At 42.4% G+C, this 23,178-nt stretch overlaps 2 protein-coding genes across 6 annotated transcripts; one reads left to right on the plus strand and one right to left on the minus strand.

The window, feature by feature from the left end:
* Positions 1-330: 330 nt before the first annotated feature.
* il4i1 (interleukin 4 induced 1) lies at positions 331-6,360 on the minus strand. Of its 4 annotated transcripts, XM_062520604.1 has the most exons (9): positions 5,371-6,360; positions 4,858-5,254; positions 3,644-4,133; positions 2,924-3,138; positions 2,727-2,839; positions 2,304-2,505; positions 2,132-2,200; positions 1,721-1,857; positions 331-1,615 (listed from the first exon to the last, which is right to left on the minus strand). In XM_062520604.1, exons 3-9 carry the CDS (start codon positions 3,801-3,803, stop codon positions 853-855), a joined length of 1,659 nt encoding a protein of 552 aa, XP_062376588.1. In that variant the 5' UTR covers positions 3,804-4,133; positions 4,858-5,254; positions 5,371-6,360; the 3' UTR covers positions 331-852. The 4 variants fall into 4 exon arrangements, with proteins under 4 accessions (XP_062376588.1, XP_062376590.1, XP_062376589.1 ...); XM_062520606.1 differs by lacking the exons at positions 4,858-5,254; positions 5,371-6,360 and having other exon boundaries at positions 3,644-3,728; positions 3,897-4,697; XM_062520605.1 differs by lacking the exons at positions 4,858-5,254; positions 5,371-6,360 and having other exon boundaries at positions 3,644-3,758; positions 3,897-4,697.
* snx19b (sorting nexin 19b) lies at positions 5,226-23,150 on the plus strand. 2 transcript variants are annotated; one of them, XM_062520601.1, is made up of 12 exons: positions 5,226-5,362; positions 6,003-7,686; positions 7,960-8,098; positions 8,201-8,301; positions 8,624-8,743; positions 9,708-9,829; positions 10,237-10,330; positions 10,742-10,904; positions 12,367-12,499; positions 17,526-17,710; positions 18,183-18,270; positions 21,282-23,150. In XM_062520601.1, the coding sequence occupies exons 2-12, from the start codon at positions 6,013-6,015 to the stop codon at positions 21,403-21,405; spliced, it is 2,943 nt and encodes a 980-aa protein (XP_062376585.1). In that variant the 5' UTR covers positions 5,226-5,362; positions 6,003-6,012; the 3' UTR covers positions 21,406-23,150. The 2 variants fall into 2 exon arrangements, with proteins under 2 accessions (XP_062376585.1, XP_062376586.1); XM_062520602.1 differs by having other exon boundaries at positions 5,228-5,362; positions 12,370-12,499.
* The last annotated feature ends 28 nt before the right edge of the window (positions 23,151-23,178 follow it).

Below are 23,178 nucleotides of genomic sequence, written 5' to 3' on the forward strand. Positions count from 1 at the left end.
GAAATTATACTGTATACATAAGGGAAATAGCCTACAAGGCGGGGTTATTTTTGCATTTGTCATGGGCAACTTGGCAGCAATCACAGCCTATTTAATAGTAGTTTAATATTGTCCAGTGTTTTAGAGTAGGGTGTGTAGTCTTATATTGTGCATTGAGCTTCGATTCTATTTCCACTCTCATAATGGCATACGAATCAGGTTATTTTCCAGTCTTTAACAGTAGGAATATGTAAAATATTGTAGCATAAAGCTTCAACTACGTTTACTTTGCAGTTTGCAACATACAAGTTGACAGACTTGAGCATTTTATTTGAGGTCCTTATTTGATATTCTGTTTCACACATTAGATTCAACTTTATTACTTATTACACTGTCCTTCAAAAGTTTGAGGTCACTTAGGAATTTCCATTCCATTATAGACAGAATACCAGCTGAGATCAGTTGCATTGTTGTTTTTTATTGAGGGCAGCAGTTTTCAGATTAGATGGTGTGCTTACATAATTGCAAAAGGGTTCTCCAATGTTTTCTGAGTTAGCCTTTTAAAATGATGTCAGATGTGCCTTTGGAACATTGGATGAATGGATGCTGATAATGGGCATATACAGGCTACTTGCATTAAAGATCAGCCATTTCTTTCTACAACAGTCATTTGCAACAATGAAAACAAGGACATTTCTAAGTGGCTCCAAACTTTTGAATGGTACAGTAGTGTATATTACTCCTCAAACAAAGCAGAGTTGCCCAATTATACAGATATTTTCAACAAATGCAGTTTATGGCAGGAGGTGAGACTTTTAACAAAAACACCTGAGTTGGTCAGATACAGTCTGCAAGCACTGTTTTTCCATGTTCTTAGACTGTCAATTTGTTAATGTTTCTGGCAGCTCTGATGGCAGATTTCATCGCCGTTTCAATCCAAGCGTGCGGAGCCGCTGTATGCTCCCCTGCAAAATGAACCCTGTGCTCGCTGTTGAACAAAACAGAGGCGTAGTCCGTCTGCTGATAAGGGGTGTAAATCACAAAAGCTCCCAGGCTAAAGGGATCCAAACCCCACTTTTTCACCACGCCTCCTGTGCAGAGACCACGTATACCCTCACCATGGATCTTTACCAAGTCGTTTAGCACTGCTTCCATCAGCTCATCATCCCTCAGTCCCTGGAACAGAGCAGAGTCATCGGAACACGTGTAAGATGCCAAGAGGGCCCCTCCTTTCCCAGAAAACCCGTGGCTAGGGTAGTATATGAAGCGAGAGGGCAGGTCAGTGATGGATTTGCCACCTTTAATGCCAGCCTGTTCCCAGAACCGCTCGCTGAAACTGAGCACCACCTTTGTGGAGGTGGTGTAGTGGACCGAGCGTAACGCCTCCAATTTGAGCTCTGACAGGGCAGGTTGAAATTCAACAAACAACGTGGCCTTCGCCGAAGCAGTCAGTAAGACATAGTCAGCGGTGATGTTCGACAGAGTTGAGGGGTTGCGCCAGTCCTGGTATGTAACGGTTACACTGTTGTCAGACTGGGTTATGCGTTTGACCTTTGAATTGAAAATGATGGTGCTGTTGAGCATATCAGTCATTGCTCTTGTCAGGAGATCAAAGCCGCCAGTGATTTCATAGTACCTGAAAACAGAGACATAGTTTAGGGCAGTCCTACCAGTCATGTTATTCACATAACAGTTATTCACTCTCCTTTGTAATCATACGTGAAATGAAACATGCTCTTACTCAATGTTGTCATTTATATCCGACTGAATGTACAGCATCTCTGTTAGAGCTGTGTAAAAAATGCTGTTCTCATTCAGGATGTCTCCTATCATCCTGAGGGCTCCTCGGCTCAGGTTAGCCTCTTTCACCAAATATTCCTGAAACGGAAATGGACAGGCATCAACTACTGTTATCGTATTTAACGCCTGTTATGTTATTGTGCATTATAGCATAGCGCCCAGTGGCAGAAGTGCACTGCATTGCAAAGACAGTATGACTTACTTTTTTACATTTAACCCAAGTATGCAAGATAAATATGGAATGGGGTAAGATGCATTGCTGCAAACAATGATGCCCCCATCTGATCATAAAATGAAGATTCTGTATTTGTAAACTAATGAATTTGTTGTCTGTGCGTAAAAGGTTGTTTACCTTTACTGAGTATGAATCATATTTTTCCAAAACAGAATGGCAGCCAATGGCGTTCAAGTCATCTCTCATCTGTGAAGATAACATTCATTAACATATATTTGTTTAAAGAACTACACCCTGAAGAGGTTGTTTTTCAACACAGCATTGTTTACATAGGTGTGGTCAGTAGTACCTTCCATAGTGCCATATCAAAAAGTTGACTTGCTGACTTCCCTTTTTCAGCTTCATTGAGAGGGTATCTTAATACATCTGGGTTTTCTTTGACAATGGAAGTTCTGTGAAGTAGTCCGTTGACATAATAAAATGTGTCGTCATCGTCTTGGATGAAAGTATTTAGCTGCAGTCCCAACTTAGCCACCAAATTGAACAGAATCCTGAAATAAAGTAAGCATGCATTCGGTGGATTATGCTTTGTTTTTATGCAACCATAAAAAATACCTCATAAATTGGTAATAAATAAGGGGTATAACATTACTAAGCTTTTTTATTATTTAAAACTGATTAAACCCATTTGTTTTCTGTATGAAAGGCACCCACGCCTGCTGCTTGTCCATGTTTTGTGGAATGTTTAGTGGAATGCCAGTCAGTGGCTCACTTGTGAAAACTGGGGATCCTCATGGCTCCTAACTCAGCATACCAGCCCTCCCTTTCATTCCTATAGGTCTCCACGCGGCCGCCTAAGCGATGATTTGCCTCAATGATAGTCACCTGATTACACATTCAAGACAAGGCCATCAACACCGGAGCAAACTATCTAAACAGTAGTATCTGTGTGCGTTATGTCAAACAAACCTTGTGTCCAGCTTTTTCTAAGAGCTCGGCTGCAGTCAGTCCAGCAATTCCCCCACCAACGATAACTACATGCTGTGGAGTTTTGGTTAAGGGGAGACCCTGATTCATAATGTCAAGAAGCTCATTGTAGTCAGCATCCTGCAGGCAAGCCAGAAGAGGGTCTTCGATGTAACCTTTAACGCTGAAGATGATGATAAGTACAACTGCAACTGGCGCTAGAAAGGATAAAACGGTTAGATTAGTAACATTTCTTCCAATGTTTCATGTACTAAAATGGGTGGTGTCAAGCAAGGAGCTGCTGGGCAATATGAGAAACTCTTTGGGCCTGAACAAGATGGCTGACATCAGATAACACACTGCTCTCCTCAGAATCCTAAGAATTTATGAATGAGTAAAAATTAATAACCAGACATTCAGTTTTTGCTGAGTATGAGCTTTTATTGCTGAGCACTTAGTCCTCTTCATTCATTGTCACAATCATCATAATGATTGATCATTAACTTTTCATATAAGCCCTTTAACTTTTTATACTTTGTTAGTGCATAATTACAAACATCTTACAAACATAGCGTAAGCCCATTCAGAAATGTAAATATTTAAAGATTTTCGCTATAAGGGTTAAAAAAACAGGGAACGTTTTACTTCATTACAGTTATTAGCATTATTACACCAACATAGATTTTCATAAACGTTCTTGTAAGAACACACGTCCTTACTTACCATAGCGACAAAGCATCCAGCTCTTTGACATCTTTCCCCTCAACTGTTTTCTCTTTGGTGTGACACTCCGAGGGTATGTAAAAGTCTGTAGCATACGCGAAGAAAAAAGAGCTGCCTGAAACCAAATTTTACCATCAAAATCACATTTTGTACATTTCATTACAGCACTGTCCTGTTAACCTTTAAGACGACAACTTTTCTTTCTTTCCCACAAATGTACAGATTCTGTGAGATGAAAGAGGGGCAAACTCACCTTCATCAAAGGCAACTCTGCCAGACTCTTTTGTCAACCATGTAAAAAAAAAAAACCTCTGACACAACTGAGAGGGCTGAGTAGCTTTATATAGGGAGTGCAAGTCGAAAAGGACCTGAGGGGAGGAAGCGGGACCTGTGAAACTGCCCACAGAGTAATGACATGGCCATGGGTGTGCGGGGGGCTCTTCTGTCCAGTGATAAGTCTGTTCCCACGCCGGCTCTAGGTTCATCCACTCTGAACAAATTAGATTAGAGCATTTCTCTCTGTTCATTAACATACCTCATTTTCTTATCAATCAATCATCAGGAACACTTTGTTAATCAAATTATCATTTCAGGTTTCACAACAATAGATCAATACAAATATCCTTGGAATTAGGCCTATCAAATTGTATCAAAAAATTGCCTATCAAAAGCTCACAAATTGTGTCCTATAACCTGGGAAAAATCCTGTTGAACGGGTTAAATTCGTTAAGATGGTTGACAAGCTAGATCTTAAGGTAATGCAGTAAATCACCAAAACACTAGGCCTGTTTAATACTTGAAATTGGACTCCTCTTTAGACTGGTTTCAGTTTTGATGACCCTTTAGCCTATGCATGATGGTCCCATTCTTGTCCTCATTCAACTGATGTTGCTGGCAGGGGATGAGGAGGCTAAACGCAAGTAAACACAGTTCATCCACAGTTCATCCACCTCATGAAATGTAGAGTTTAGAGTTTATCCCCCTCACAAAAGAGTTTATTCTAATACAATGTTTAACATTCCAAATTCAAACTGTATTATCCACAATACGTACACTCAGCAACATTATAGGGACCACTTTACCAAATATTGTAGCCTATAATAACCTATACCATCATCAAACATGCTCTGAATGCCTTAAAACATTTTTTTTTTTAAAAATCCAATACCACATGGTGCAGTCCACCATGATCACATAATTCATAGTTTACTCACCTCTTGTTTTACCACTCCACCCCTGGTTGCTGGTGATGGTCAGGGCAGGTCATGGACTTTTTTGTAGGCCTAGTGATGATGTCTGCTCAAAACTTATTATGGACATGGTTAGTTGTAATCTCTGTAGGTCTATCCACAGATCAGGGGCCCTCTAGGCTTGGCATATACAACCTCATGCAATTCCAGTTGATCACGGGAAAAGCCATTTAATTTAGCCATTTAATTTAAAATCCAGGCAAACAGAAACAGAGTAGAGGAGTTACTAGGCCTACACTTTTGCTCTTTTATAGAAATGTCACTTTGATAGAATGTCACTTTTAATCACGTTTCCCAGTAGTCCAGCGGGTGGCAGTGAAGAGTTGGTACCAATCTATGTCATACCATAGAAGAAGATAACCTGTTGGGCAAAATTGTAAACAAAAAAGACTCATAGTGATAGTGCTCGGAATGACGTTACATATTAAATATTTAGGCTCGGCATTTTTCATGACAGTCATTGAATAAGGTACGTACTTCATGGTGACTTGGCTTCTTCACACACAGTCTTAGCAGCTGAATTGGAAGTGGTGCATTTCGCTTGCTAAGTTATGCATCAGATAGATAGATAGCAGGTAACTAGCCGTAGTTGCCAGTGCGATGTATCGCTGGCTAAAATGATAGCTTGTTATCAAGCTCACTATAGTGTGATATATTATTAACTATACGTATAAGGCTAGACATTGTACTTAGAAACGGCTATACCTTAGAGACTATATCAGAATCATGATTGAAGCGTTTCGGTTAAATGTCTACCTAGCTAGCTTGTGGGTTGCTAACCATGCATTTGGTTTGACAAGTGTTTTTTCCGTTAACGTTATGATAGTTTGTCATTTTGTGCTTTCTACAACTGTCAACCATCTGCAAGACCTACACGAGTCCAAATTAACACACACACACACACACACACACACACACACACACACACACATTAAATCGTGCTCAAGACATTCTCAAGAAAATGAAAACAGATGCTGCCCTGGCTTGTTTCCAGTTTTGACCTGCACGCCCTTCTCCTTAATTACTCTCCTCGGCCTGTATGTCAAATGAGGAGACACTGGCTGTAATTTGTGAATCTAAACTTTATTTTTTTTTTTTTCTTTAATCAGGGGCGCCACCATGCCCTCTCCAGCTGGCCTTGCACCCCAATCATGGGGCTGGGTCGACGTGCTGGGCCAGAGAAAGCTGATGGGTGTTGGTGCTTTCTTAGCCTGGATGGTCTTGTTCCACTTGCTGGTGAACGTGTGGCTGCTGTGCATATTCACAAGTTTCCTTGTTGTGCTGGGTGCCTGGCTCTTATCTCAGGTGTTCCTCGATTCAGACAGGGTCCTTCACCTGGAGCGGTTTGTCACCATGGAGAGGGTTTCCTCCTCCGTAGACAGTGAGCAGCTGCTCGACCGCGAGATCGAAAACACCGTCGCCAAGATCATCCGCGACTTTGTGTCATCTTGGTACAGCACTGTGTCCCCAGAGCATGAGTTCGAGAACGAGGTTCAGAGAGCAATGATCTCCATGGCGATGGAGCTGAAGCTTCGCAGCAAGAGGGTGGACACAAAAGCTTTAACACAGAGGACCTTGGATCTGCTTGGATGTCACCTTCAGAGCTACATGAGCGCTAAGGGAAACCTGGTGGATGCACAACTACAGCAAGATGACAACTCCCAAGACGTTATGTGGAAGCTCTATTCTCAAGAGAGCACTCCTCACCCAGCCCTTCAGAGCTCTGCCGTTGAGGTGAATTACGCCAGGGCGATTGTGGACTTGCTTTTGCACGTGCTTGTTCCAGCGCCCCACCTGGAAACTCGAACGGGAAGATTTGTGGTGGGAGAGCTCATCACCTGTAACGTCCTCTTGCCCCTCATCACGAAGCTCTCGGACCCCGACTGGCTCAACATGATGATCGTGGAGATCTTCGCGAAGGCCGTTGATCCTGTCCCAAAGCCGACTGGCGCCGAGGAAATTCTGCACCTTCAAACTCCCCCGGAACCAGCACCTCCACAGGAGACGGAGGCGCATCCTGTTCCTAAAGTACCCGAGAAGTCAAACGGGCCGAGTAAAGCAGACGACCTCGCTGCTGAGACACCCACTGCAGATGTCGTAGACTCTGTAGAGAACTGCTCTCACCAGGACACTGACGAGGACCCTTCCAGGCCGGTGGCTGATTTTACAGCAGCAGGACTTGCTCCCATTGCGGTGCGGAGGCCAATGGATTTCCTGAGGCCCGGCAAGTCCAACCCTTTCTATCACGAGAACGATTCTGATCTGGACTCTCCTCTCACCGAGCTCAAGAAAAGCTCCACGGAGTCCCTCATCCTCATCAGTCCCATCTTCGAGCGTGCGGACGATCCGAAGGAGGACGCCGCCGAGGCGGCGCTGGAGGGCATCGTGGACCTCGAGGACGAGCTGTCGGAGTTCTCGGGGATGCCGGAGCTGTCCTGCCCCAAGGTTCGTGTCTCTGACGAACTCAGAGCCTCCGTGTCAGACGTGGGGAAGATCGAAGAAGTGTCCAGCTTCTGCACCCTCCACGAGCTGGAGGAGGAAACCCCCACTGGGTCTAAGACCTCGCTGGGCGTGGACCCGCAGCAGGTAGCCGCGATGGCGGTGAGCCCGAACGAGCTCACAGTGATGGCACCGCTACTGGCTTCCTCACCATCTGGGGGCTCTTTCACCTTTGACCCTCTCAGCAGCCCTGAAGGCCCGGTTATCATCCAGAACCTCCGCATCACGGGGACCATCATAGCTAAGGAGCACAGGGGTACCGGTTCCCACCCTTACACTCTGTACACGGTGAAAGTGAGTACCCCTCCTCAAAATCCATCTTGCCTTTGTGTGTGTCTTTGCGTGTGCCTTTGCATGTGCCTGTGTTTGTGACCTGTGAGTGTGTGTTTGTGTTTTAACAAAGACGCTGGATATTGATTCACTGAACCAGTGCGTAGCGAGTTATCTGAAGAATGATGGGTGCACAGAAATAAATGGTCTAAGCCAAGAAAACCAATGCGTCGTCAAGTCACTAATTTGTATATTTAAAATGTAGACTTACATGTATGTTTTTGCATGTTGTTTCAGTATGAAACAGCGCTGGACTCCGATAACCCCTGCACTGTGCAGCCTGTGGCTTACCACATGGTCAATCGCAGATACAGTGAATTTCTCAACCTGCAAACCCGCTTGGAGGAAAAACCGGAACTACGCAAGATCATTAAAAGTATGGACACCATAAAGCACACGGTTTATTAAATGCATGCTGCCCCCCACAGTGTACTAACAGTCTCATTTCACTTTGTTTCTTTCTTTTTTTGTTTTGAAGATGTTAAAGGTCCAAAGAAGATCTTTCCAGATTTACCATTTGGAAACATGGACACAGATAAAATTGAAGCCAGGAAAAACTTACTGGAAAATTTTCTCAAGGTTTGGTACTCTCATTTTCTAAACCATCGTTATAATTGTATTGGTCATACTTTGGGAATAACACAGATGTGTTACTGACTGTGAGGCAAATGGACATATAGTTCTGGAATATGTAATGTGTAATTGTATTGGAATGTGTAAAAGTGCTGGACAATTCTTTTGTTCTGGTAAATGCCTTTTACTGTTAAACTCTCAGTTGAGAGTTGTGCTGTTAAACTCTGTACTGTTAAACTCTCAGTTGAGTCCTTCTCAGTTAGATGGACTATGTGGCTTAAATGAACTGAAATGATGAGACCTTTGTGATTTTTTTTTTTTTTTACAGCAACTCTGTTCCATCCCAGAAACTGCCAACAGTGATGAAATGCAAGAATTTCTTGCCCTCAATACAGATGCAAGGATTGCCTTTGTGAAGAAGCCGTTCATTGTGTCACGGATAGACAAGGTGTGTGTCTGTTCCACACTGGGCAATACTGGGTTTTGTGTTAGATTTAAAGAAAAGAGGTTTAGACTGGGACACACACACACACACACACACACACACACACACAGGACTGCATTGTCAGATTACATTTCAGATAACATTCCAGTTGTTTTTAGAGTTGCTGACGCTCCTACTGTATCTCAGTGTTATGGTCGCAGAGATGGGTCTCTCTTCGTTAGGGAACATTGGAATGTTTTGAGTTCTATTCCAGGACAGAACCATTGTACCCATGTCTCAAGCAAGTCATTTAACCCCTGCGTTGATCCAAGGGGACTGTCCCTGTAGTTAGTTCACTGTAAGTCGCCCTGGATAAGATAGTTCATTCTAAAACTGATAGTTTCGGTCCTTGATTATGATTGGCTGAATTGCATTTGATGCCGATGTAAAACCCAACACAAACATACACCCTGATCGCATTTCGTTCAATAGTAACGCACTAACACAAAGTTAGAGTATTTGTGTCTCGATGTCGCATGGCAACCATTCAGATAGAGGAAATATATTTCTTGGCGGAAGAATGATTATCTATGAATACATTGTTACATTTTTCATTGTTGCGCTTTTCTTTCAGGAAATCTTGACGTAGAGGTAGTAACAGTTAAGCCACTTGAGTCCTTCGCTTGCGTGTCGTGCCTAACAACGCCCCTTAGCTGTTCTAAAATCAGTGCAAATGGCAGCCTCTCGGGCTTATTGCTTAAATATACTGTGATAGATAGATAGATGGATAGATACTTTAATCATTCCAAAGGGAAATTCTGTTGTTTCAGCAGCCTTACACATAACCAGTCAACAATCACATACGGTACACATATACAGTAGGACACAACAGGCATGGCTTTCACCACAAGACATAGCCAGAAATAGTGTCAAAGGCATAATGACCTCCAAGTCTGATAAAAGAATGAATGATTCTTTATTGAGGCAGATAGTGATGAATGCTATAGTGGACACGCTGAAGACAGCCTTCCCTCGCTCAGAGCTGCAGAGTCCCACGGATGACGTGGAAGTAGAGACGGACGGCAAACTGACCTCTGACAAGAAGTCCAAGTAGGTCACCTCAGAGGTTCTCTGTGTTTTTCTATGTATCTGTCAAGAGCAAAAACAACCTGATAACGTTTACAATACTTTTACTATTTGTCTGTAGACAACATCACCATACTACCGCAGAAATGTTCTATTTTGAGTATTGTCAGTGGTGTCAGTTAGAGTTTGTTTTTGGTGTGAGTGTGTGCCCAGTTCGCATTCACTGTAAGACAATTAATTCAGTGTTAATGAAAAAGGACATTCTTGCTCAAAAACTCCATCAATTAACATAATTATGCTCTCAAACAACAGTCTGAACCTTATAACCTTATATCTTAGCTTATAGGTTATAGGTTGTTTTGACTGAATGAATGAATGAATGAATGAATGAAATACTGAAAAGCTGTACACTACTTTATCTTCATGTTCAGGTCACGACTGAGGTTCTCCAGTAAAACTGCCCCCGCTCTGATTGTAACAGATATCATGCCGAAAGTGTTGTACTGCTTTGATGAGGCAAGCACGGTATGTAGATCCGAACATGGTTATTAGACTATTCTGATAAGTTTAACTGGATTGTGTGTGTGTGTGTGTGTGTGTGTGTGTGTGTGTGTGTGTGTGTGTGTGTGTGTGTGTGTGTGTGTGTGTGTGTGTGTGTGTGTGTGTGTGTGTGTGTCTCTCTCTCCCTCTCTCTCTCTCTCTCTCTCTCTCTCTCACACACACACACACACACACACACACACACACACACACACACACACACACACACACACACACACACACACACTCTCTCTCTCTCTCACACACTCTCACACACACACACACACACACACTCTCTCTCTCTCTATATATATATATATATATGTGAGACAGAGAGCTTAGATCAAGTGTTTTTTAATTGTTTTCTTATAATGTATCTCTCCACACGTGTGACAGGTGTTCAATGGTCTCTCAGTGGCTGGACTGGAGACCTTCATTCAGGAGCAGGAGATTCTTGTGATCAAGACTAGTTTACAGGAGACCGTCTCTAAAGGAGAGGGAGGCCTCAGACTGAAGATAGAGGGACAGGACTGTGGACGGTCTAGGACATCAAGTTCAGGTTTGAAGGCATTTGTTTAACTAGCTAGCTTTTATCTAGCTGACCTACTGTAGACCTTGTACTGCTTCCCTTGCTTTGGTCATTCCCATTTTGTTGGCTCACTGCATTGTGAATGTGTTCTAAGAAATGTTATTTAACACTGTGTGCTGTATTGTGTCGTGTCCCAGTTTACCTTATATAGTTAATTAGTTATTCCATTTAAAGTACAGCGGTTAGCAGTATTTATTTCCTTATTGGATATTATGTTTTCTTAGAATAAATTTGCCTCCCTTCAAGGTTGGATTTTGCCCTCATTGTGAAACAAAGACAAATTGCTAGAAGATAAATGTTGTTCCTTTTTTTACTCAACATTACCAGGGGTGCCAGTAAATGTGTGGGGCACCGCTGTGCTGACAAAGCATAATCAAAACAGTCAGTGCTAAGTTGACGGATGAGATAAGATTGGAAAACCTTCCTCCCCCCTTCCTTTAAACCCTGATTTTGAAAAATGATTTTCTCAGATTGTGTATGAGGAAACAAAGCCCAAAGGTCTTCATGTAGTAGGCCAAGCGTGCAGTTTCGTTGTAAGCACTCCAGAGGGCGGTGCAATCAAACACTTGTTATTGCTTGCTGAGTGGTAGACACGCTCACACCCTCAAAAGCTGAATGTCAATGTCAACACTCACAAACTCACAGACTTTAAAGCACAATCAAGTCAAGTCAAGTTTTTTTTATATAGTGCCTTTCATACACAGAGGTCATTCAATGTGCGTTACATTAGCAAAAACCAAACAGTAATAGCAGATAAAAGCATAGATGGGCAAAGAGTAGTAGTAATAATAATAAGAAGAAGTAGAATAAAAAGATCATAATAAAAAATGAAGAGAGCATAAGTAAAATCTAAGAATAATTAACAAGAAAACATAAAAGACTTAAGGGGGAATAATAAAAGACTGATACAGGTCTGTTCTTAACAGACTTTGTCAGAGTCTAATTTAGGTAACCAGTGATAGTGATCCTTCTCAAACACCCAGAGCTGTTGCCACTCTTTGGAAATTCGTTGACGTAGGCCCATCTGTGTGCGCACACAATCACACTAAATTCACGAGAGTTAAAGGCTTACCTGTTGTGAGAGTATGAAGTGTATGAGGGATCGCTTGCACCCTCTCTGTACCCCTTTTGTAAGTTGCCATTTATGCAGCCTTTAGTCAGGGGAATTATCAACAAATCCTAGTATTGTGACGTGAAACAGAGTGTTACCCAAAGGGAGGCCAGAAGCTTGAAACAAGCATCAGTAAAAAAACGTTTATTTCTGTTATTAGCATCGTCCTGTTACTAGCATGTTTAACCCTTACAGCCGTGTGTGTGTGTGTGTGTGTGTGTGTGTGTGTGTGTGTGTGTGTGTGTGCGTGTGTGCGTGTGTGCGTGTGTGCGTGTGTGCGTGTGTGCGTGTGTGCGTGTGTGCGCGTGTGCGTTCGTTCAGCAGCGCTGGAGACTGCTGTTGGTCATGTGGCCCTGGATGTCTTGTGTATGCTGATGAAGGACCAGTGGGGCTGGCTGTGCACAGAGAACGTGCAGAGAACACTGCGTATCTTCTTCGGCACCTTCATCGACAGGTAAGGATGCACACCTCTATGCATCTAATAGGAAGTTGAGCAGCAGCATTTATTTACAGACATTTGAATCCATTTGCTAAAGCAAGGGCCTCATGCATCTGAAAGTTGACTAAAAAGAGGAAAATAAAATCATCTTTTGAAAATTGATTTTAATGGCTTGAGTAATAAAATTAGGAAAATCCAATCTTTTAGGACACCAATTTTCTTTGTGAATGAATAATGTACCGGTATCATAAATAAATAAATGTTCTTCCCAAAATACTGGGGTCTTAAGTATTGGCACCCCTATGTAACCCTATGGGAATTTAACACATACATGTATAGTTAACATAGGGGCAGGCAGTTTTTTTTATTTTTAAAGGCCACTTATTTTGTGGATCCAGGATACTATGCATCCTGAGAAAGTTCCTTTGACCGTTGGAACCAAAATAGCCCCACATCATCATCACACACCCTTCACCATACCTAGAGATTGGCATGGTGTTTTGTTCAGTTAGCCTATTAGCTGGTTTGATTTGCATTGGACTCAATGAGCATCAAACAGGCTAATAGGCAAACTGAACAAAACTGTCCCTATGGGAATTGAGCACATAGGGTTAACATTGGGGTGCCACCACTTATGACCCCAGTATTTTAAGGAGGAACATTTATTCATTTATGATGCGTTTTTCATTCACAAAGAAAATGTATTACTTAAGGCATTGAGGTAAATTTCCAAAATAATTTTATATTCCCCCTTTTATTCAACTCATTCAACTTATCCAAACTCAATTTCAGCCATGACTGTATGTCACAAATGTAGTCGCACGTACAAACTCCGGTTGTTATATAAATGTAAAAAGAACTCATGTAACACAAAACAAGGGAGGTCTGGAAAAGCTACACTGAGGAGGTGCTCAAGGCTCAAACATTTCAGCTAGCATGACACTTTATTTTCATGTTTATGGTTTTTAGCACTTTTGTCCACTTCTGTTCTAACCATAGTCTGTATAAGACGTTGTGCGGCATGTTTGATAAGGTCTGATTTGTCTAATTTCATTTGTCATCTTGTGTTTTTCTTGGCTTGTTAAATCATTAATTACACCCGACCCACCCACACACACCCCGATAAGTTGTGGCATATTTATGATGAATATAGTGTAGACATAAACTTTCTAAAACGGATAGTTCCGGTCCTTGATTGTGATTGGCTGAATCGCGTTCGATGCCGTTGTAAATATCATGATAAACTCACACCTTGACCGCATTTCGTTCTATAGTAATGCGCTAGCACAAAACTAGCAGTGTCTGCGTCTTGTTGTTGCATGGCAACCATTCATAAGGAGGGAATATATTTCTTGGCGGAAGAAAGATTATCTATGAATACATCGTTACATTGTCGTTGCTGTACCTTCGTTTCATTAAATCTTGCTAGATCGACGTAGTAACCGTTTTAGAAAAGCAATAAGCCACTCGAGTCCGTGGGTTATACTGTATAATCGAACAGCTAAGGGGGTTTTAGGCACTCCGCTTCGCGTCGTGCCTAACAACGCCCCTTAGCTGTTCGATTATACAGTATAACCCACGGCCTCTCGGGGCTTATTGCTTAAGTTACTCACTCCCAGTGGAAGGTTTTTTGGGCCTTCAGCATGTGTCAGATAGATGGATGATAGATGGCACATTAGCTGGGTCTGTGTAACATCTAAATTACATATTCATCTAAATTAATCATGCAAGAGCACTCTGGGCCCCAATTTGTGCAATGGGGTCACTCTGTGTCAAATCCGATAAGGTTGTTGCTGCACTGTCTGTGATTTTGTCCAAACCTAGTAAATGGGTCCTTATACTAAGGCTTGTGAAATATTGCTGTACAAATCCACTTCTTAATATTTTTTCAGATCTTGAAATTTCTTTCAGTTCTACAGCTTTCATAAAAACACTTTCCATGTTTGGGCATTGATATCTTGACAAATGTTTTCCCTAGCCTCCCCACATTTTTGAGAGTAATAATAAGCATGTGTAAACAAGTCTGTACTAAATCTCTCTTGACTTTCGAAAGGGCTGTAGATTTCGGAAAAAATGTGGATTAATTTGATATTGAGGGTATTAAATAACAGATGCCATGCGGAAAGTACAATATATAGATATTTAGTGTGTAAAGTACCAATATGGTACCAAGTCCCACTCACAGAATAAATGCATGTACCGTAGTTACAGGTGTTTCGGGGACACCAAATAATCTGTAGGTCATTTGATATATTTGTCATCCTTTTCATTTTCAAGGTATTAGGAATTTCTGATTCATTGTGTAATATGGGAAATTAACTGATGGCAGGTGTGTTCCAATAAAAGAGTTTTGAGACCCCTGTATCACTTTTTTTGAAGGTTTTTCTGAATCTAGGGACTTCTATAAGCCAATGAGACTGTAGTACAAACGTTTATTGGTTGAATCTTACTGAGAACATGTTTGTCTTCCATTCTACAAAGTCTGGTTAGGCTAAGAATTATACTTTTAAAGATAGAAATGTCCAAACATGGCCTCCAATATAAGGTCTTTTAGAGAATGTAAACAAGCAAGAGCAAAAAGGCAAGTTTTTGCAAAGCATGTTTCAATGGAACCTAAACATTGTTTAGCCAACTCTGAGGAATATTGGAGTTGGTGTTGCCACCATTTTCCTGGGTGTTGTCTGATTTGACGCGGAATGACCCAATGTTTCTCAATGAGCATCTTGTGCAGCAGCATTTTGAAGATTTTGCAGCATAATGAAATTAGCTTTACTTGCCATTTTAATTAGAACCCAGTAGACTTTATAGGTGCAGTCAACCTCATGCTATATACACCAGGCAGAGAATGGTTCTTGGAAGGGTGAGTGCAGATGCAGGTCAGACCAAAGAAAAGACCCGGTGCTGGGGTTGGGTGAGGGGTAGGGTGGGGGGAGAGAGGTTAGTGCTTTGTAGGGTAGAGATATTCGTGATGTGTGGGACAGTGTGGGGGGAGAGATGTTAGATGTGTGGGGGGAGAGAGGTTAGTGCTTTGTAGGGTAGAGATATTCGTGATGTGTGGGACAGTGTGGGGGGAGAGATGTTACTGTGCGTTCACACCAAGACCGTCAAAAGCGTCAAGAGCGCCGGAAATCATTCATTTTCTATGGAGAGTCGGCGTTACCGGCTTCAAAAGCGTTCCGGGCGTGAGCGTGGCTTCATGAGCTTCACGGGCGTCAAAATAAAGTTGAGCCTCAGTTAACTTTATGGTAATGAGCTATGACACGGTTGGGCGTCAACTAATCAGAATGTCAAACTCGCAGGATTGCTGCTTGTGGTTTGTTCAAATGTTTTACGTCATGGCTTTGACGCTTTCGGCGCCGAATGCACCGAACTGGGTTGAGCGTCGGGCTATGAGCTTCACCAGCGACTTTGACGCTTTTGACGGTTTTGGTCTGAACGCACAGTTAGATGTGTGGGGGTAGAGAGGTTAGTGATGTGTGGGGTGAGAGAGTTTAGTGATGTGTGGGACAGTGTGGGGGGAGAGATGTTAGATGTGTGGGGGGAGAGAGGTTAGTGATGTGTGGGGGGAGAGATGTTAGATGTGTGGGGGGAGAGAGGTTAGTGATGTGTGGGACAGTGTGGGGGGAGAGATGTTAGATGTGTGGGGGGAGAGATGTTAGATGTGTGGGGTGAGAGAGGTTAGATGTGTGGGGGGAGAGAGGTTAGTGATGTGTGGGACAGTGTGGGGGGAGAGAGGTTAGTGATGTGTGGGACAGTGTGGGGGGAGAGAGGTTAGTGATGTGTGGGGGGAGAGAGGTTAGTGATGTGTGGGGGTAGAGAGGTTAGTGATGTGTAGGACAGTGTGGGGAGCAGGGCTGATAGACAGGAAATGATCTGTGCCTGAAATGATCAAATACATTAAAAGACAATATAGAGAATAGCCTTCCTTGACATCGTTCCTTGGCAAGCTCAAGTCTGAATTCAGGCACCATGCTTGAACCCTATCTGGCCTGGGGGAGAGAGGTTAGTGCTGTGTGGGGCAGTGTGTGTGTGTGGGGGGGGGGGGGGGGGGGGGGGATTAGTGTGTTGGTGCACCCTGATAGTGAAGAGGAAGAAGTGGCAAGAGGTGTCACTCTGTCCCAGTTTTATGATGCAGGGATTTTCCTCTCCCTCCAGTGCACAGAGCCAGTCTGTGTGCGATCGGTTAGGACAGACTGTGCCCAGCACCTTACTTCCGGCCTTCCGAGGAAGGTTATCTGACACCTGGCGTGCCACTCAATCCCTAAGCAGAGGTCGGAAGTAAAAAAAAAAGTCCAAGGACTTCGTTACTGTATTTTAGTTGCATTTTCAGGTATCTGTACTTCCCATTTTTTAACAGTAATATCTGGGCGTTTTATTCCTTACAACAGGTTTGTTACTTTCCTTGTAAAATATTAGAGAGATGTTAATGATTATTTTGAGTCACTGCATGAAGACTAATGTCAACCTAAATTGATCGTAGTTTAACATGTGAAGGGGTGTCGTACTAAGGGCCTATGGTGCCAAAACAATGTTTACTGTTGTATGTCATTGTAAAGCAACATTTAAGTCCCGATGGCACCAGTGAAGATTGAAATAAATCTGTCAAGAACAGAGGAAAGGAGAATGCAGGTGGAATGAAAGAAAAGTGCAGGGATGAATTATTACAGCTACTGTAGGCTTCAGGTGAAAATCCTATAGCAAGCTTATCGTCATTCAGTAGTTTCTTTGTGCAAGCGTGTGTGTGTTTGTGTGTATGAGTGAGTGAGTGAGTGAGAGTTTCTTAGTGCATGCATGTCTATGCGTGTGTGTGTATGCGTGTGTGTTCTATTGCACATGCCAAATGTGTGTTCTTCTGTACATACAGTATATTTATTCTGAAGAAGTCAAATGTGTGTGTGTGTGTGTGTGTGCGTGTGTGCGTGTGTGCGTGTGTGCGTGTGTGTGTGTGTGTGTGTGTGTGTGTGTGTGTGTGTGTGTGTGTGTGTGTGTGTGTGTGTGTGTGTGTGTGTGTGCGCGCGTGCGTGTGTGTATGTGTGTGCAGGTGGCTGGAGGTAAAGGTGTGTAATCTGACCTGCACTCAGTACTGGGTGACGTACCTGCGCGTGCTGCAGGAGGCGGTTTGGCCAGGGGGGCGACTCCCACTCCAGCCGCGCCCCCAACGCAGCCTCCAGGAGAGGGAGGAGGCCCGCAGGCAGTCCCTGCACTGCCTCATGAAGCTGCTCCCAGGTACACACACACACACACACACACACACACACACACACACACACACACACACTAACGTGGATGCATAGACATGCATGCACAAAGAAATTCCCACACAGAGAAACACACACACACACACACACACACACACACACACACACACACACACACAGGAGAACACATTTTAAAGGATCACAGCAACTTTTTGGTAAATAGTTAGTGTGGTCCTTCAATATATTTTATACTTGCATGGTCTTCCCTGAGCAATCCTCAAGCAACATGGCCCATGTGACAAGCCTGATCTGTTGATTTGCATCGCCTGTTGAGACGTTAGGGTTTAAAGTAGTCACATTGCCATAAACTCACTCTTTATTTCATAAGCATACAGTAGAATGTACTGAAAGGGGATGCTCCTTTACAAAATGACAATACATTAATATCTGAGTGGTGGTTCTGTTGTCATGACGCCCCCGGCTGTTTTCATTTCCCCCAGACTTGGTGTCTGACTTGCTTGGATCTGAGCGGTACAGGCTGTCATGGACGACAGTGCTGGATTCTCTGCAGGACCCCTGCATAAACAGGTATGGGTTTGCATGGCCGTAGAAGTTGCCTTTGTGTTCTCTTGTTTTGTGTCTTGTATGTCTCGGTGTCACGGGTACGCTGGCGATTACGCCGCTCCGTTCGCCACTGTCTGTATCAGTCTTTTGTGTAAAGCGCTTTTGGTTGCACTTTGGGTGCACGTTAAATGCACTATATAAATAAACATTACTTACTTTCTTACTTACTTGTTATGTCCTATGAGATGATGTGCCGTTGTGCTCAAAGGTTTTATTTTTTATTTTTTTTATTTTTTTCAGTTTATTTGGTAGGGACAGTGCATTTTTTATGGACATGAGTATCAATACAAATGTAAAAAACGCCGGAGTTAGCATAGCTGCTAATTTTCATCCGTTGTCCCCAGGCAGGTAACATAAATAGCACACAGATTACAACTATACATTTACTAGGACCAGAAAGGAAAAAAAAAAAAATGAAATAAAATAAAGACAATACCATAAGACACAGACATTAAAATTAAATAAACAAGGGAAAGAAGCAATTAGACACTTAGAGATTGTGTAGGAGGCGCTGCACACTAGAGGTGACTGCAGCTCTGGTTTGCCAGCAGCCATAATTTAACATGAGTCTTGAACTGATGATAAGTAGGGAGATCTCTTAATGTGTATGGCAAATTATTCCAGAGTTTGCAACCCTTTACAGACAAGACAGTCTGTCCAAAGGCAGTTTTCCTGAATGGAATTATGCAGTCTCCTTTCTTGGAAGCCCTAGTAATGCCACCCAGCTTTTTTGAAGAATTCATTTAATAGAGGTGGGGCAAGACCATGTAAGGTTTTATATATAAAACATGTGTATTTATATTTCTGCAGATTTTCAAAACTTAAGAGGCTGTGCCTTTTTAAGATATCACAGTGATGAAATGATAGTGCTTTCTTGTCAAATATTTTTATAGCTTTTTTGAAAAGCAGTTCTATCGGTTTAAGTGTTGTTGCTAGTTAGAGACCAGTTTATAAAGCAATATTCAATATGTGAAAAAATCATTGAATGTAAAAAGTACCTAGCAACTTTAATGTTGAGAAATGGCCTGATTTGCCTAAAATTCTGAATATTAAATTTTACTTTATTTGACACCTTTTTTATATGACTTTTGAAATTTAATGCAGAGTCCAGAGTTACTCCTAGATACTTGAATTCATTAACAAGATTAAGCTCTTCTCCTCTAAGGAACACATTAGAATGTTCCAGCTTAGTGGCCTGTTTTGAGAACATCAAGCAGACAGTTTTTTTGGGGTTCAGATAGAGGCATGATTCAGTTAGCCAGTCCTGTAAATGACTCATTGCAGATGTTAACGCTGTAACCAACAGCTAGTGACACACATTTTGGGTTTCCCAAACTTTGCTGCTTCTGGTTATTTTTTCTCCTTTCACATGAAACACCTTTTATAGAAGTCTGCTGCATTTGCAGCCATATACCATAGGGGTCAGCGTGGATAAGAGCTCTCCTTCACACTTCCCCCTGTGCTGTCAGTTAACTGTTTATGCTAATGCACCTATTTGCAACAAATTACTGGTAATATGCGCCAGATCTGATCACCGTACACACAATAATCTAGAAACGATGTGAAGCGCTACTACACAAACTGAAGCTGGCAAAAACAAATTCTCTGTCAAAACTGTTGGTTACAGCTGAATGCACTATCATTACAAACACCTGCTAATGGACCACATATGTGACCCTGTAAAGCGGAACCAGTCGTTTCGGTAAAATTAATTAAATTAAGTTATTGTGCTCACGTGAACGGCCATAAACTAAGCTTTCCAACTATATGTATATCGAGGGTATTACACAAGCTATCGCTAAGATAACAGCATCCAAAGTTGACATGGTTCTCCTGTCACGATATGCCAGAAGAGGAGAAATCACCTTTTTAAGCGGCGCGTGCACAACGGGAATGACAGCAAATGTGTTGAATCTTCGCCGGGTTTAACAGTCAAAGCATATGTTTTTCCGTGAAATGCGTTCACGATATGACACTGTAGACTGTATACAGTCGAATTAGGCGAAAACGTGAAATTCAACATTTTAACCCGGAAGTTTGTTATTGTTGATTTTCTCAAAATAACGTTGTGCGCAAAACGACTGATTTCGCTATGAATGGTCACATATAGGGAGTACGTTAATGGTGCGTCGCGACCATAGCACAGAGTCATGTTTGTGACACTTTTTTTTTTTTTTTTTTTAATGTTATTTTTTGGGCTTTTTATGCCTTTAATTGGACAGGACAGTAGAGAGTGACAGGAAGCGAGTGGGAGAAAGAGCTGGGGTGGGATCCGGAAAGGAACACCGGGCGGGAATCGAACCCGGGTCGCCGGCGTGCGGTGCAGGTGCCCCAGCCAGTTGCGCCACGGCTGGGGCCTTGACACTTTGTTCTGTTACCACAGTATATCAACAGTGAACCTGAAAACTAAAACATAGTGCATAGACACAGACTTTACAACATGATTTTCAACTTTTAACTGAAATTACCCGTAATTATGGCACAACATATGATTTGAAATGGCTTCCTATTTTACGACCAATGGCAGCAATGTTTTTCTATGAAAGGAACAATTTCCTGGTTGTGAAGTATTTTTCCATGTGTGCGATAAGGAGCAAATTCAGCTCGGAACTTTGGGGTCTACTCTGTTCAGTAGTTTCGTCGTGAGCTAACGGGATCTAGAACCAATAAAGGCTTTTTACTTGCAAGTATCCTTTTGAGAGTCTCAGACTCACTACTACTAAATTTGAAATCGTGTTGGATCTCTAAGCTGATGAGCACCAGAGTACTAATTGTTCTACCCCCAAGCAGCACTCCAGGTGAAACTGGTTTGGGGATATAGAAACAAAATGAGAACAATATCAATATATTGATATGTTTTGCAGTCCCTCATAGGTGGGGCCTTGCTCTTTGGGATGTCTGCCTTGCCTTTAGCTCACCTGTCCTGTGTGTTTGCTCACCTGCGCATGTGCTGTGTGTCTATTTGCCCCTGGCAGGCACCTGGTGTACTCCATATGGGACCTGCTCCTGGAGTTCCTCATTCCAGAGGTGGCCGAGGAGGCTTTCCAGAAAACTCTTCTGCACAGCCTCTCTAAGAATGCAGACAAGCTCCTGCCATGATGAGGGTTTAGGATTGCATACACACATGTATACACACACACACACACACACACACACACACTCACATGCACACACACACTGGCACACACACACACACACACACACACACACACACAAACACACACAAACACACACACACACACACACACACACACACACACACACACACACACACACACACACACGTGCACTTAAATACATATATGTTCCTGCCTGGTGTAGTTTCACTCACATGGGTGTCTCTGATTTTGTGCCATTGTCTGTCATGTGCAGACGCGTTGATGTCCTCTGGGCTTTTACATTTAGAAGCTGAGGCAATAGTTTGAGGGCAGTGCCATGGCAACAAGTATTTCTGAAGTTAGCATACCTGCTAGCAGGCTAGTATGCTGGCTTTCATGTCCTTACAACCCCTACAAAAAAAGTAGTACAAGTAGGAGTGATTTCAGCACTAGTGACAAGTTTGTTCTAACTTCAAGGCGGTGTGTTTGTGTGGTGTGTTTCACTGTTTGTTCTGGATATGGTACTCCCTACAGGGTCTTATCTGAAGCTTTAGGGCATGGAGCCTCACACTCCCACATCTAACGTCTCCTACCGATCCCCCGACTATGAGCATTCAAACACACAGACAAGAATTAGAATTAGGGTTACACTTAAGACCCTTAAGACCAATGCTTTTGCAGAATTCTTGAATGTGTGATGTTTTGTGGGTTGATCCTCTTCTCTGTGCTGGTTTACACCTGATCTCTTGTGTCTAGTGGTCTTTAGCGTATTTGTTTACAAGAGCCTTATTTGGAAGCAAGTGTTTGATCACAGCAACATACCACTAAGCTTTGTTTACTTAACTCCATTGTGACGTGTTTCAGTGTGTCATCTTGTACTTCACAATGAAACTTAAGTTTTTCAGCATTTTATTCTTTCCTTTGAAATACACAATCTAGGAGTGATTTTTGAAGACCTATGTCCACGCTGATTGCCATTAACTCATACCTTAAAGAGGTCGCCCACAACTAGTCACAAAAGAAATCTGTCTTAACGTTGCCAGATAATCCTTTTTGCAGTGTCATTTTTGCGTATTTATTAACTTTTTGTATTTATTTGTGCTGCTGTAAATGTTGATAATAAATAAATAAATAAATAGATAAATAGATAAAGAGTTACCCCAGCGCAGGAGAGGCCTTAAACGTATGCAAGCAGCCAGTACAGTCTGTTGAGTACACAACACACATGAGTCATGACCAAATGCCACAGAGCTTGTGTTACAAGCAGAAGTAATGAATGAATTCCCCACTGTGAAAGTGCATTGATGGTAATGTAATCAATGTGTTGTGTTGTGTTGCGTTGTTATGCCTTATCTATCACTATCACTGTGTAGCACATTATGTCTGCCCACTGTTGATATTGTAAAACGTTGTCATTTCATATTTTGGGCTTTTGGTTTTTATTTACTTGTCTTGTAATCAGAATTGCACTTTTTTCATTTAATAGGCATTCCAGTCATTTCTTTGCTGTAACACAGAGTAATGTGTAATTTCCTATTGGCTGTTTAAATGAAAAGTACTGTATTGTTTGTGCTTTAATTCTGTTTGTGTGTGCGTGCGTGCGTGCGTGCGTGCGTGCGTGCGTGTGTGTGAGAATGTGAGTGAGTGAGTCAGTGAGTGAGAGAGAGAGGCTTATAATGTTGCTGGTTAGTTTGTCTTTTTTCCTATGGAATAAAATTGCAAGAGCTGCTTAATTCCAAAACAGTGGTGGTGTGTCTGGCCTACACGTCATTGT

This window comes from Sardina pilchardus, chromosome 19 (assembly GCF_963854185.1).
Source record: "Sardina pilchardus chromosome 19, fSarPil1.1, whole genome shotgun sequence".
NCBI classification, from domain to species: domain Eukaryota; kingdom Metazoa; phylum Chordata; class Actinopteri; order Clupeiformes; family Clupeidae; genus Sardina; species Sardina pilchardus.

What these genes read in the sequence shown, in the direction of transcription:
- il4i1 (XM_062520604.1), bottom strand. Translation starts at nt 3,803, where the DNA reads ATGAAATGTACAAAATGTGATTTTGATGGTAAAATTTGGTTTCAGGCA. An exon ending in CTGGATGCTTTGTCGCTATG is followed by an intron (nt 3,139 to 3,643) that starts GTAAGTAAGGAC and finishes TATCCTTTCTAG; the next exon opens with CGCCAGTTGCAGTTGTACTT. An exon ending in GATATAAATGACAACATTGA is followed by an intron (nt 1,616 to 1,720) that starts GTAAGAGCATGT and finishes CTCTGTTTTCAG; the next exon opens with GTACTATGAAATCACTGGCG.
- snx19b (XM_062520601.1), top strand. Translation starts at nt 6,013, where the DNA reads ATGCCCTCTCCAGCTGGCCTTGCACCCCAATCATGGGGCTGGGTCGAC. An exon ending in TACTGGAAAATTTTCTCAAG is followed by an intron (nt 8,302 to 8,623) that starts GTTTGGTACTCT and finishes TTTTTTTTACAG; the next exon opens with CAACTCTGTTCCATCCCAGA. An exon ending in CCTCATGAAGCTGCTCCCAG is followed by an intron (nt 17,711 to 18,182) that starts GTACACACACAC and finishes CATTTCCCCCAG; the next exon opens with ACTTGGTGTCTGACTTGCTT.